General features: G+C 38.3%; 1 protein-coding gene across 1 annotated transcript in view; it reads right to left on the reverse strand.

Moving 5' to 3' along the window:
- Positions 1-12,787, reverse strand: part of TTC27 (tetratricopeptide repeat domain 27) — a 139,860-nt gene that overhangs the window by 77,670 nt on the left and 49,403 nt on the right. Inside the window, exon 9 of the mRNA XM_030035326.2 lies at positions 9,871-9,937. Coding sequence (XP_029891186.1) covers positions 9,871-9,937 — 67 coding nt within the window. The remainder of the gene's footprint in view (positions 1-9,870; positions 9,938-12,787) is intronic.

Consider the following 12,787-nt stretch of genomic DNA (forward strand, 5'->3'; position numbering starts at 1 on the left):
AGGATTAAAAAGACCAAAGGAAAAAAAAAAAAAAGGAAAAGTCAGTGGAGACATTTTATTTTTTCATCCCTAGTTTTGGGGGAATAGAAAACCATGCAGAAGCAGGGTAAGATAGATTTATTTCTTATCAAGTTCATTTTACATTTTCCCCCAAAGCAGCTAGAACAGAAGAATAGCTAGAACTGACTGCACCTGTTTGTCTTAAAAAACAAAACAAAATAAAACAAAAAACACAGTGGCATTTTAGTGATGTTAAATGAATCGGAGAGTATCAGATTTGCACACTTCAGACACCTTGAGAGGGAAGAAAAAACACATACTTCATGACTGATCAAGGACTATGGCATTCTAATCAAACCTATCCTAAATTGTATAAGTCGTCAAAAAAATTCTGTTACTTTTTAAATATTTCACCTTTAATATAGACCAGAAAGAATGTTTGGGGTGCTGACATGAGAAATGTTCTACTTCCAATTCAAAATACAGACATGATACAATCAGAGAAAATTAAACTCAGTTGCGTAGACACAGTAGGAAGTTGACCAGCAAATAAGAATTCAACCGCCTTCATTTTTTCAGATGCTATGGAAAAAGCAAGATTAAAGTAATATTTGAAATGTTGGGTTAGATAAAAAAAAAACAAATGAAGGGACAATACTAAAACTAGGCAGAGGAGATCAGGGCAAGACATTAGGACAGCTAAATAAACTTTAAGAGTAATTCTTCCTCACATATGGTAAAAGAACAAAAATGTAAGTTTACTTTGAAAACAGTGAGACTTGGATTTACCCCTTGTTTAGTTCACCTAGTGAACTAAAAGTGCCCCCACCCCAGCCAACCAGGCAGATCACTAGAATATAAATCACTAAAAAAAAAAAAAAGTGACTGCTAGTACTGATAACCTATGAATTGAACTGATCATCAGAATATTGTCAAAAAGGGAACATTAAGCACTACACAGAGCAGTGAGAATGTCTTATTTCCTTCAGATGATACCTCAGCATTTTGTTGAATAGGCGTTTTAATTTCATCTTGTTGCAATGCAATCTTTCTTGCTAAAGTAAATGATAATAGTTATAACTGGTGAAGGACACAAGAGGGGGAAGGGAAGCCTGCAACATGTCAACTGGCTGTCAGAGCGGTTGCTAGAAAAAAAATAAATGAGCTGCTGATAGATAAAGAGGAAGGAGGAGGGGGAGAAGGAAGGCTGCTGTGGGAAAAAATCTTACTAACTGTCATCAAATTTGCCTGCTTTACTTCTCAAACCCTTAGAACAAGCAAATAATCTATTAATATTGAAACATGATTTTCATGTTCTCTTACCCACTGCGGTTTCAGTGAGACCACTAAAATCTATTGCTTGAGTAATTCTGTACAGATTATATGGAAGAGCAGACTATTCTAGAAAGGAAAGGCTATCCCAAATTTCTTCCTGCTCAGAAAGGCACACAATAAATCAGGAATCATCTCCTGTAAGATATGGTGCAAGCAGAGCTGTGGATCTCATGGACTCGGGGAAGAATGTACACCACAGAGCAGAACAAAGTTGAAAGGGATAAAAGTGTCAATGATGTTGAAATCTGATATTTTGTAAAATAAAACAACTTCAAACAGACTGTTACTTAATCCCACTTTTGGAATGGAATGCAAGCTTCCCCCCTGCACTGCAACACATGTACTACAGAACCCAGTTACTTTACCCTAAAACATCTAAATGCATACAATACAACAGCAGCAAAAATAACTGAAAACACTAGGTTAATTTCCTATCCACAATACATTGTAAACATAAGTACCAGACACTTTGTGAATAAGCTTCCAAGAAATCAACTTGAGCCTTTGCACATTATACTCCAGCAGAAAGAGGCAGCTTCTCTTTTACTACACTCAATCCGATTTCCCAGTAATGTGTGATGGGCCAGAAAGCATACATGTATTAAATTAGCAGCAAGTGCTTAGATCCTGACATTCCTGGAAAATGATTCAGACTTTTGAATAAAAGTGCTTAGAAGAAAAAAAAGAAAGAAAAAAAGAATATAATAGCTGTGAATTCATTTACTTAAAAAAAAAAAAAGGTCTTACTAGTACTAGCAGGGCTTTGCTAAAAGAAAGTCTTTGCAGTGTTATAATCTTGTAACCAACAGAGGCTATTCAAAATAGGCAACACAGCTTAGAAAAGTGAAAGAGACTTTCTATAAAGCCACGAAAGTTACAGCAGTAGAGACACATGGCACTCTTAATGAGCTTTTCAATACTCTTGCTGCTTATAAAACATAAAGAAAACTGCAGCCATTTTCTCAGCAGAGAAAAATGCACTGCTTTTATTTAAGCTATATAAACAAATTCTCTTTAGAAACCAAATTGGCATGTTAGTTTTATAGGGATTTTGATAGGAAGGCTTAACATTAAAAATATCATATGCTGTGATTTGATTGCTCCCTAGTTCCACATTAATATCACAAATGCCATACAAAAGATGAGAAAAACAAAGCATTCCCATTTCCACCTTCCACTCCCTCCTCCCAAAGCACCCTTCCTACAGTGAAAAGCAGAAAAAGTATTCATATATGCATATACAGACACACTCAATAAAATGTGCACTATAATTCTTTGTTGTGATTTTCAAAGGTACCACACAATGTCAGTTTCTATTACACTCACTAAATGCCCACCTCTGAAAAAAAATAATCTATCCAACCATTCTCAAATTCCTTAGCAAAAACAGTCTCTTATGGAATCAGTAGCTCAACACAGTGGAAAAAACAAAAGACATGAAAGCATTCCCATCTGGTCCATCTTTGGAATACACAGTATTCCTTGGATTTTGACAGACTCCCTCCACATTCTCCAAGTCCTTCATCAGACCTTTGTATCCTTCATGGCATTACTGGAACAATTTCAGAATGATCAGGTATTTTCGTTAGAAGATGGTGAATAATTTTTAAGTTTGTACTCTGAGCAAAATAAAAGCTATTACACTTTTTTTCCTCTTTAAGAAATATATCCTCACCTGTTCAAAGTGTCGATAGACAGAAGAGCTGACAGAACTTCCTTTTCCTGGTTTTCCACCACTTAATACAGAAACCAACTGTTCTAGTCTTCATAAATGACAGAAGTCTCAGGGGTATAACAAACCAATGCAACTACATTTTCCATGGTCCCTTTTCTTTCCCTTCTCATCTTCTATGGATTCCAAAGGATACAAATATGTGGCTAAGATGTGGGAAGCACAAAGCAAGAGGCTTCTCTTCCACAGTTTCTGGTTACTTTTACTCCTCAGTCCCCTATAGGTTAATACTGTTGCTAACACTCAAAAGTCCCTTAATCATAACACTAATAAGGGAAAAAAGTAATATTCTCCTACACTGGGCTAAGTGCTCATCACATTTACCACAAAGATCATTTCTCTTGGACAAAGCAAGGGCTAGGACAGATGGAAGGGGTAATATTAAGGTAAGGACCAGCTGCAGTTCCTTAATCCTGCATATTCTGTTGGTGTGTCATATCAGACTATGAAACATTGAATGGCCTCCCCAGTATGTACACTATAAGCTATAGTATAAGCTTTCTATAAAGCTGTAAGAATTTGTATTGCAGAGTCTAATCTTATTAGTGGGGTTTTTTTTAAAACATTTTTCTCTTTTGTAAGAGAAAAATGCAACACCATCTGGTATTTTATTCTTCCCCTATTTCTCTGCAAGAACTGCATAATCTTAAAATTAAAACATAAAGGAAGATTTACCAGTTCTTACATAGAGCTTTCATATGTTCCTGAAACTCTTTTACATTTCAGAAATACTTTTTAGTTTCGTGTTCTAAAATTCATGTTCACATGATGGACATCTTTTATAGAGCTTTAAATGTAATTTAAAAAAAAATTCTGTTAAAAAATATACTGAAATATCATGTACATTTATATAACAGTGTCATTCATTTAATCTCCTCTTTGGTATATTGTGTTAACTGCATTACCTATTTGAAATAATGCAAACAGCAAATATTTAATAGAAGTGCTTTTAAGACCTTACTTTTGCTCATTTTAGAAAAAATAATCCTTTTCATAAAAAGTATTTGGGCCACTGATATACAGATCAGTGATGTACTTGTGAACTTCTAGGGAAAAACTGCTGCCCAGTATAAAACCCAGCAGACTTCACATTTGTTTTTTAATATTAAAAGCAATCTATTGAAATTAAAGATGGGATAAGGAAGCATATTTAAGCTTTGTAAAACTAACTTGGGGAGCTGGGAGTAAACTAAGGTACAAAACCTCAATGTGAAAGCAGTACCGAGTTAGTTCTTTGGTTTCTTGCATCGTATACTTCCTACTTCCTTTATAGAAAGCTCTAGGGAAAAAAACGTTTATTATAAGGAAGAAACCAGTAATTCTGACAGAGAAGCACTGGGTTTCACTACTGGTTTACTGTCCCTCTTTTCCTCTCTTAAAAATGGCTTTTAAATGCAATATACAGTTAGCTAAATCAGAAAGTTTGCCAAATATCATACGCGTAACTGTGTCTCTGAAGCAGCTTGTGTGATATTTGATTTCTAAATAAGATCTTAGCTTTCTTAGGAGTCCAACTGCTTACGATAATGGAATTAATTAAAAACATTACAACTGTTTCCCTAAACAATTATGAGTGAGAAAAAGAATATTTAATTCCCTTTAAAATCAAATGTTTAATTTTAAGTTTATTCTTACGTACATCAGCTACATTACTTCTCATGTAAAGATATCAAATCAACAATTTAACTATAAGCAGAAAAAAAAAAGGAAATCAAATGTATCTAATTTCAGCTATAGATTAACAGCTTAAAAGTTGAAATATTATGCTGATAATAGGTGAACAGATGTCACTAGAACACCTCAAGCATTGAAGTCCAAATTATTGTACCAAGAGGAGCTATCCCAGCCAATGAGACTACATACACAAGTACACAGGAGTTGATATACCCCCCCACCTTGCTCCAAAAATTAGCAACACTAAAAGCAATTGTTAGTTACAAAAGTTAGTACTTTTAGAACAATGGCAACTATTCCCAAGCAACTTCAGTAAATGAAAAGCAGCAATCCTTTTGTATTTGACTGCAGTCACCAAGCAGTGACTAATAGTGACTTAAAAGTGTTATTTTTAGAACATATATATATATATATAATCTTACAGATCTAGTAATTTTCAACTTCTACAGATATAAAAGGGAGTTTAGAATGCCTGTTTGCCAAACTACACCTGGTATGAGACAGGACCACATCATCTACTTGAGTTCACTTTGATCATCCTTTCCCTCTCATACTACCTGGACCTTAATTCTCTCTGCTTGAGAGAAATTGCAGGTCACATGCATTTGTTTTGCAGTGTCCAAGAGGATCTCTTGCCAATTCACTGATCTATTAAAAATGCCTTACAATTTCTCAGGTTTCCTAAGGTATCTTGAAATGCCCTCCTTTCTTCAGGAAACATAAATTTCAGCAGATATCAGATGAATGCATGACAACCATCTAACCAGCCTGCAGATTTAGGAATCCACATGTAGGCTGAGAAGATGCCTGCTCACACACACACACACACATAGCAGTTTAAATGATGCTAAAGAATTTACTAGAGCAGCATTGATATAGTGCTCATTTGCCTGTTTCGCTAGGTAATACCAAAGCTTGGTAAATACCTTCAACACAAGTGATAACATTTGAGGTGCCACTTACTTACTCAGCTAGCAGACACCTTAAGAACCAAGCCTGTGTTAACATTCACACAGAACATCCCTACTGCCAGGGAGCACAGCGATGGATGTGCTTGCCTCGGTGACTCAGAGCTAAGATGTAAAAGAGGTCAGAGATTTTATCATGAAATTCTGCAGTGACTATCCACAATTTTAGGCTCAGGTGCAAACTCCACAAAAGATGCCTTTACTGAAAAGAACTTAAATAAGATAATATCTGATTCCTGCTTTCAGTTTCCAGGAAGGATTTGGGATGGTAATGTTACAATTCATACTTGTTCTTGTTTGTGTCTTGGGAGCATAGGTCAAGATCAAAAGAGAAAATAATGGTAAGATTGAATTGTGTCCCTACATCCAGTTAGCTCAGAAACATTAAGCAGAAGTTTAAAAGAACACTATTCTGATATTGAAATTTATTATTTCCTCTAATTTTTAGGCTACGAGCTACTTCTTTAAGTCACTGCTGTCCACTGAATTTTGCACTACCAGTGAGATCTACATTCTTGTTCATTTATCGTTATGGACTCTTCTTTTTTGCTACTCAGAGCACAAAAGTGATAGTGAATCCTACTCATATCTTTCAGCTGTGTTTCTTTGGAGATCTATCCTGTTAGTGGCTGCTGATCTTACAAGGGTGAAGCAAGCTGTAGCTGACTTAAAAACTCTATAAAAAGATAAATAAATAAATGAATGAAACACAAGCCCCTCACAGTCACTGCAATAAATATTTAAGGAGCAAGTTCATCAGCTGTCCTATTATTTTTGAGGAATCAGCCACTAGATGGCAGAAAAATGCAGTTTAATTTTTTCATCATTATGAAGAACTCACCCAACAGATCTCCTACACCTCAAATAACAGGTAATATGATCTGTCAAGCACTGTCAGATAAAAGATGATAGTAAAGCTGATTATCTTTCTTGCCTAGTATATGTGCTATCTTGACCTTTTCTCTGCTGTAAAACCTGAAGAGTGTTTAAATGTTTGAAAACTCATATGTTGAAACAGCAAAATCCCACTTCTAGTTTCAGTATTCTGGAAAGTACACCACTACAGGAGTAGGGCCAATCTTGTTAAAAATGTTCTGTTATCACAATATCACTCCATTTAATATTAAAAGGATAGAATATATGGAGAAGTTATTTCAAGATTCAGGTACATAATGGCTGCTTTTCCACCCAAGAATTATGCAAACAGTAGTGGGTCGTGGGAAGACTGAAGCAGGGATTATACAAAAAAAGTCCAGGGACTTTGACAGAAAATAAAATATGAGAAGGAAAATTCTGAGTTTTCACAGAAAACCCTCAATTTAAAATATATTATTTTAACAACAAGAATGGCAGTGTTTGTTTCAACAAAATTATACGTGTGTCTTCAAATTTCATACATTTGCATTAACATTATTTTTGCAAAAAAATTATACTGTAATAGCTCCACCATTTTTTAGAAAAGCTTGTAGTACTCTGTTCACCACTTTTTTTCATTCCTATGGCCTCTTCTATGTGTGCATTTCCTTCCTTTGCACATATTTATTCTTTCTGTAAGTTTTTTCATCTCCTTTAATGGTCATCATTCTTTAATATCCTTATTTGGTACCTCAGTTACTACAGTATGAAGTGAGAGTGGACAGTTTCATTTTTTTCTACATTTCAATTTTTTCCTGCTCTCTACTCCCACCTTTTAAAAAAACAAAACTGTAGTTCAAACCAAAATACTTCAGAAACTATATCATGAGAAAGCACTATGATCATTGTAGCAACAAATAGAAAACCTACATAAACCAAACTGTTTTACAGTGATTCACTCAGCTCCCTCATGCAGATCTTACAGGTACTGTATTAGCATAGAGACTTAAACAAACATTGCTTTAAAACCAACCTATTTTACATTTATCTGTCTAACAAAAAGATTAGGATTTTCTTTTTTTACAGATTTCCTGTTACTACAACAAAAAACCCCAACCAAACATTACCATAGTTAACCTTAGATTACTGTCCATAGTCCTTTCACATAACTACAAGTGTCAGAGATAAAATTCTAGCTCAATTGAAATCAAAGGGATTTTTGCTGAGATGCTATTCACAAACTTTTAAGAGGAATTTACTTTTTCAAATGGCACTACTATAGCAAAAGGGGCTCAGACTTCAAGGCTTAGGTGGGAGAGCAAGCGCTCCTTACTGCACCAAAGCTGAAGTCTAACGTTCTGGAAAATAAGCAAAAATGACAGTATAACCACTGGCCTTTTCTCGTCCACCTCCCCATATAAACTACTGTTGAAAAACACACAAAAACAGAAAAGATTGAGGAAGGAATCAAACTGTGTTTTGTCTTGAGTAAAAAAAATACATTGAAAAAATACTGAGTTAGAATTTTCAAGGCTTCTTTGGAAGTTACAGAATTGTTCTGCAGCAAATCAGCCATTGAACCGGCAAGAAACAAGTCTAAGCAGAACATCTGATACACTGACTGAATAAATATGACAGAATAAAACTGAAATTCCTTTTGAACTCCACTTAAACACTGTTCAAAGAAAAGCACTTTCACCACTACTGCAATAGGAGGGGTTTGCTGTAAAAATGCATGGTTTAAAATGTGGTAGGTTGACCCTGGCTGGACACCAGGTGCCCACCAAAGCTGCTCTATCACTGCCCCCCCCCTCAGCTACACAGGGGAGAGAAAATATAATGAAAGGCTTGTGGGTCGAGATAAGGGGAGGGAGAGATCACTCACCAATTACCGTCACGGGCAAAACAGACTCGACTTGGGGAAAATTAATTTAATTTATTACCAATCCAGTCAGAGTAGGGTAATGAGAAATAAAACCAAATCTTAGAACACCTTCCCCCCACCCCTCTCTTCTTCCCGGGAACAGCTTCACTCCCAGATTCTCTACCTACCCCCCGCCAGCAGCGCAGGGGGATGGGGAATGGGGGTTGCGGTCAGTTCATCACACATTTTCTCTGCTGCTCCTTCCTCCTCAGGGGCAGGACTCCTCACACTCTTCCCCTGCTCCAGCATGGGGTCCCTCCCACGGGAGGCAGTCCTCCACAAAATTCTCCAACGTGACTCCTTCCCACGGGCTACAGTTCTTCACAAACTGCTCCAACGTGGGTCCCTTCCGCAGGGTGCAGTCCTTCAGGCACAGGCTGCTTCAGCGTGCGTCCCCCGTGGGGTCACAAGTCCTGCCAGAAAACCTGCTCCAGCATGGGCTGCTCTCTCCACTGGTCCGCAGGTCCTGCCAGGAGCCTGCTCCAGTGCGGGCTTCCCATGGGGTCACAGCCTCCTTCGGGCATCCACCTGCTCTGGCGTGGGGTCCTCCGCGGGCTGCAGGTGGATATCTGCTCCACCGTGGACCTCCCTGGGCTGCAGGGGGACAGCCTGCCTCACCATGGTCTTCCCCACAGGCTGCAGGGGAATCTCTGCTCCGGCACCTGGAGCACCTCCTCCCCCTCCTTCTTCACTGACCTGGAGGTCTGCAGGGTTGTTTCTCTCACGTGTTCTCCCTCCTCTCTCTGGCCGCAGTTTCTGTGTCGCAGCAGCTTTTTTCCCTTCTTAAATATGTCATCCCAGAGGCGCTACCACTGTCACTTATTGGCTCGGCCTTTGCCAGCGGCGGGTCCCTCTTGGAGCCGGCTGGCATTGGCTCTGTCGGACACAGGGGAAGCTTCTAGCAGCTTCTCACAGAAACCACCCCTGTAGCACCCCCTGCCACCAAAACCTTGCCACGTGGACCCAATACATTCCACCCCTTGCCTCTGTCCATCAAAAAAGAGCACATTCAACACTAGTGCCCTGGGAAGAGTTTGCTGTAAAATGCATGGTTTAATAATACATTAATTATAGTTAATAAAAACTAAAACAAACACGTAAAAAAATGTTTTGTGCATGTTTTCGGGCAAAATTAAATTTTAAACTTAATTTAAATTAAATGTCAAGCTTATCCTGCATGATAATAGCTGAAAACTGGGTTGAAGTTCAGCATCACTTTAATTTCTTGAAATAAGAAAAAGTTAATGAAAGGACTGAGTACTAAAACAAATTTGGTTTAGAAACAGTTTCATGATTAATGTAATTGACAGGTTACTGCTTGGTATTTAACTTAAATATTAAGTGAAAACGTGTTTACTGAGAATTCCAGGTAAGTTACTTACTGAAGTAAAAGCCAGAAGTTCCTCTTCAGTTAATTTGTGTATTGGATTGTTCTTTTGGAAGTCTATACTGTAAATAAAATTAAAATAAAATAAAACAATGCTGATTTAATCTTTAGAATACCACTATGCAAAACACATTTTTCAAACTTGCAGAAATCTAAAGGACATTCTGGAAAACTGTTACAATGACAAATGGGACTATGGTATGTGCAGAAGAAGGCCTAGACCTAGGAGCAGTCACAGAAAAAAGAAACATCTAGGGGACCAAGATATTTTAGTAGTATCTTTCCAATAGCATTCTAAATTGAAACATCTTACTCAGTTTAAGCTTATGGGAATAACAATTTTACAAATCCTAAACAGTTTTAAAACCATTCTCTGTTTTTTCAGAGGTCTGTTTTCAGTTAAAATTCTATGACTAATCGAACAGATTCTGCAAAGCAAAAAACCACTAACGCTCAAAAAGTGCTGAAGGGTAGTCTCAAACAAACACCCTCTTTCTAGTCACTCAAAGAACATGACCACAGGGGTCCATCTGTCACTAGCCAGCATTACCACTAGCTTGTGGTACACAAAGGGGGAAAACCAGAAGAATACACAGATATGAGAATTAAAATTATTTTATTCACAGTTAGACATGTTTACAGAGATGATAAAGAAATTGGGCTTAAAACTCTACATGGGCGGAAGTTCTCCTTAGACAACAGCCCATCAACATTTACAAATATATTACAAGAGAGATCTCCAAGTGGCACAAAGAGCAACAAGGCTACAGTTCAAGCTCCCTGTGAAAACAAAAGATATCAAGTGAAAATATATCCTAAATCATACCACAGAGTATGGATAATCACCAAACCTATGTAATGGCTATATACATAAGCTTAAATTTATCACACTGTTCCTTAAACTTTGCAGCAGGCTTCATATTATAGGTTAAAATTGCAAAGATAGTATATTATTTGTAATGATAGGTCACAGATTGGAATTATGCTTCATACATTACATACCTTACTTTGGAGACAAGACTTTACCCTAGTCTAACTTTTTTCTTGCTATTTTGTTAATTCTTCTTTGTACATATGATACAATCGCCATTGCAGAAATAACAGTCAATACTTGGATAAAACCTTCTTACTAGCCACAAGAACAAGGTACAGGATAGAGGCTGCCTGTTGAAAACTCAATTATCTTTGAAAGGTCATAATGATTAAGAGAGATTCCTGAGGACTGACAGAAAGTAAATGTCACTCCTATCTTCAGCAAGAGCAAGAAGGAGGATCCAGATAAACCTCACCCGATTCCTTGGAAACGATATGAAGCAAATCCTCCTTGAAGCCATTTCCTAACACATGGAGAGAGCAGTCAGCACAGATTCACCAAGGGGAAGTCATGCTTGACCAACCTGATAACCTCTATGATGAAATGACTGGCTTGGTAGATTTGGGGAGAGCAGTAGATGCTGTCTACCTGCACTTCAGTAAAGCTTTCAGCACTGCCTCCCATAAGATCCTCATAAAGAAGCTGAAGAGTAGACAGTGAGGTGCACTGAAAACTGGCTGAAAAGGTAGGCCCAGAGGGTTGTGATCAGCAGTAGAAAGTCTAGTTGGAAGCCAATAACTAGTGTTGTACCCCAGGGGTCAATACAGAGTGCAATGCTGTTCAACAACTTTATTAAGAATCTAGGTGATAGGGCAGAGCGTACCCTCAGTAAGTTCACTGATGGCACAAAATTGGAAGGAGCAGCTGATAGACCAGCAGGTTGTGTTACCATTCAAAGACATCTTGATAAGCTGGAGAAACAGGCTGACAGGAACCTCATGCAGTTCTGCAAAGGGAAATACCAAGTCCTGACCTTGCTTGAGCAGAGGGTTGGACAAGATGAACTCCAGCATTCCCTTCCAACCGCAACCAATCTGATATGAAGAAGGCGGCGGTGACAGAGTAGTCTGTATGTATTTAGGTAGAAGAAATCATGCTTGATTAACCAGATAGCCTTCCATGATGAGATGAGTAGATTGGTGGACTTGATCTTGACTTCAGAAAGGCACTTGACACTGCTTCTATAACATCCTCACAGACAAATTGATGAAATATGGACTAGGTAAATGCACAGCACAGTGGATTGAAAACTACATGAACTGCCAGTCTCAAAGGGTTATGACAAGCAGCATGAAGTCCAGCTGGAGGCCAGTGACTAGTGGTGTATCCCAGGTATCAAATAACATTTAACATCTTCATTAATAACCTTGATGATGGGACATGATGCAAAGTCCTGCACTCGGGGAGGAACAGCCCCATGAACCAGTACAGGCTGGGGGCAGACCATCTGGTAATGAGCTTGGCAGAAAAGGACCTGGGGTCCTGGTGAAAACCAAGTTGAACATGAGCCAGCAATGTGCCCTTGCGGCAAAGTCATCCAAACCCTCCTGGACGGTGAAAGGAAGAGCACTGCTAGCAGGTCAAGGGAGGCGATCCTTCCCCTCTACTCAGCACTGGTGAAACAATACCTGGAGTGCTGTCACCAGCTCTGGGCTCCTCAGTTCAAGAGAGATGTGGACATACTGAAGCAAGCCCAGCAAAGGGCCACAATGATGGTTAAGATAGTGGAGCATCTGACATACAAAGAGAGGGTGAGAAAGCTGGGGTGGTTTAACCTGGAGAAGAGAAGGCTCATGGGGATCTTATCAATGTGTATAAATACTTGATGGTAGGCAGTAAACAAGACAGAACCAGACTCTTCTCAGTGGTGCCCAATTAAAGGACAAGAAACAATGGACACAAACTAAATTCCAGAAAAATCTATTAAAAAAAAAGTAAGGAAAACCTTCATTAATGTGAGGGTAGTAAAGCACAGGAGGGGTTACCCAGAGAGGCTGTGGTGTCTCCATCCTTAGAGATATTCAAGGCCCAATTGGAT

This window comes from Aquila chrysaetos, chromosome 13 (genome assembly GCF_900496995.4).
Source record: "Aquila chrysaetos chrysaetos chromosome 13, bAquChr1.4, whole genome shotgun sequence".
Lineage (NCBI taxonomy): Eukaryota > Metazoa > Chordata > Aves > Accipitriformes > Accipitridae > Aquila > Aquila chrysaetos.